This window comes from Cebus imitator, unplaced genomic scaffold (assembly GCF_001604975.1).
Source record: "Cebus imitator isolate Cc_AM_T3 unplaced genomic scaffold, Cebus_imitator-1.0 Scaffold341, whole genome shotgun sequence".
NCBI classification, from domain to species: domain Eukaryota; kingdom Metazoa; phylum Chordata; class Mammalia; order Primates; family Cebidae; genus Cebus; species Cebus imitator.
Genome location: NW_016107656.1, coordinates 216,663 through 218,121, shown reverse-complemented (window position 1 = coordinate 218,121; position 1,459 = coordinate 216,663). Strand labels below are relative to the sequence as shown.

The 1,459-nt window shown below is 32.2% G+C and overlaps 1 protein-coding gene across 3 annotated transcripts in view; it reads right to left on the bottom strand.

Moving 5' to 3' along the window:
* Window positions 1-610: 610 nt before the first annotated feature.
* The window catches only part of LATS1 (large tumor suppressor kinase 1), a 52,194-nt gene continuing 51,345 nt past the window's right edge, over window positions 611-1,459 (bottom strand). For all 3 annotated transcript variants that reach the window (XM_017505742.2, XM_017505741.2, XM_017505743.2), the window contains one exon: window positions 611-1,150. In XM_017505742.2, the coding sequence (XP_017361231.1) occupies window positions 641-1,150 (510 nt within the window). In that variant the 3' untranslated portion in view covers window positions 611-640. The remainder of the gene's footprint in view (window positions 1,151-1,459) is intronic.

Here is a 1,459-nt window from a genome sequence, read left to right as displayed (position 1 = left end):
AATAAATGCAAGAAGATTAAATATTCCACAGAAGGGGGAAAAAGATATCTGTGCTATTTTTCCTTCTGATGAACATATTAATATTTTTTCAACCTTGTATTCCTTACTTTCAGGATGTGAATTATACAGATTATCATTAGCCTAGGTACACTCACCAACATGATGGCTTTATTTCTCTAGCTTATTTTATACCAAAAACAAGGTTATGAGGGGAAAAAGAGCTCTGTAAATACGTGGTATGTTTCATATTTGGTTAAAGCACGATAAAACTAAAACTTTCAAAAAAATTTCAAAAACTCTTGTCTTTTAAAATTATTTAGCATATATACAAATAGATACCAGGTTTCTCCTTTTAAACAAAGCACTACTTATTTTAAGTACTTTAAGTACCAAGAACTGACTATAATATTCAGTTCATAATTTACTTTCCTTATAACAATTTTTTTCTAAATACTGATTTAAAAGGCTGGAATAAATTAACATTTTTAAAGGATTTCCCATAATTTAGGAAAATAAAATATTGTACACAGAGCACACATATGTAGCTCTGTCATATTTGCATAATTTTACTCTCAGAACCTCAAAACACCTCACATTTCAGGCCCTTTTGCAAATCCTCATTAATTTATTTACTAGCATGTTAAACATACACTAGATCTCGATTTTTAATCTCTGAGCCTGTGTGTTGATCATCTTCATCCGACTGCTGCTCTGAGCCTTGTGAATTAATGTATTCATATTCAATAGGCTTCGGATAATTATAAGGGTAGCCATTGTCATCAAAAAATCTCCGGAAGGTAAATTCATAGAATGCATGTTCAGGATGCTTTCCATTTTTATACCATCCATTGAGAGTGTCATTTACATTTTCTTCCTCGTTATCATCACTCCATAACTTATCAGGATCAACAGGATCAAAATTTGATGTATCTGTTGGGTGTGTGATTTTAGGAATGTATGACGCAGACTGCTGTCTCAGGTCACTGGAGAAATCAATTGTTTTAAAAAATGGATGAGCTTTTATTTCATCAGCACCATTCTTGCCTAAGCGATCTTCGGGTCCTCGGCAAAGTTTAATAATAAGGTCAGAAGCTTCAGGACTGAGTTTAGCTTGTGGTGGAATGTGAAGAGATGTTTGCCAGTTGATAACCTTCAAAGATTTTTAAAAATTAGGGGGAAAGAGATAAATTAGAAAAATAAAAATTTCCTTCAAGTTTTATACCAAAAGTCTCATTGGCTGTTTTTGTATTTTAAATAAATTGCATGATATTTTGCTGGAAAATAATTTTTTTGCCTATCCTGTCCTCTCCAGGCAACTTCTACTCACATTATATAAGACTCATTGTCAGTTTTAATCTCCTTTAGTAAACCTTTTTGCCTATGGTGGAAATGACTACTTGTACTCTGCCTCCCCTGTACCATGTATTTATTTCTATCATATTTCTTTTTTTTTCTTTCT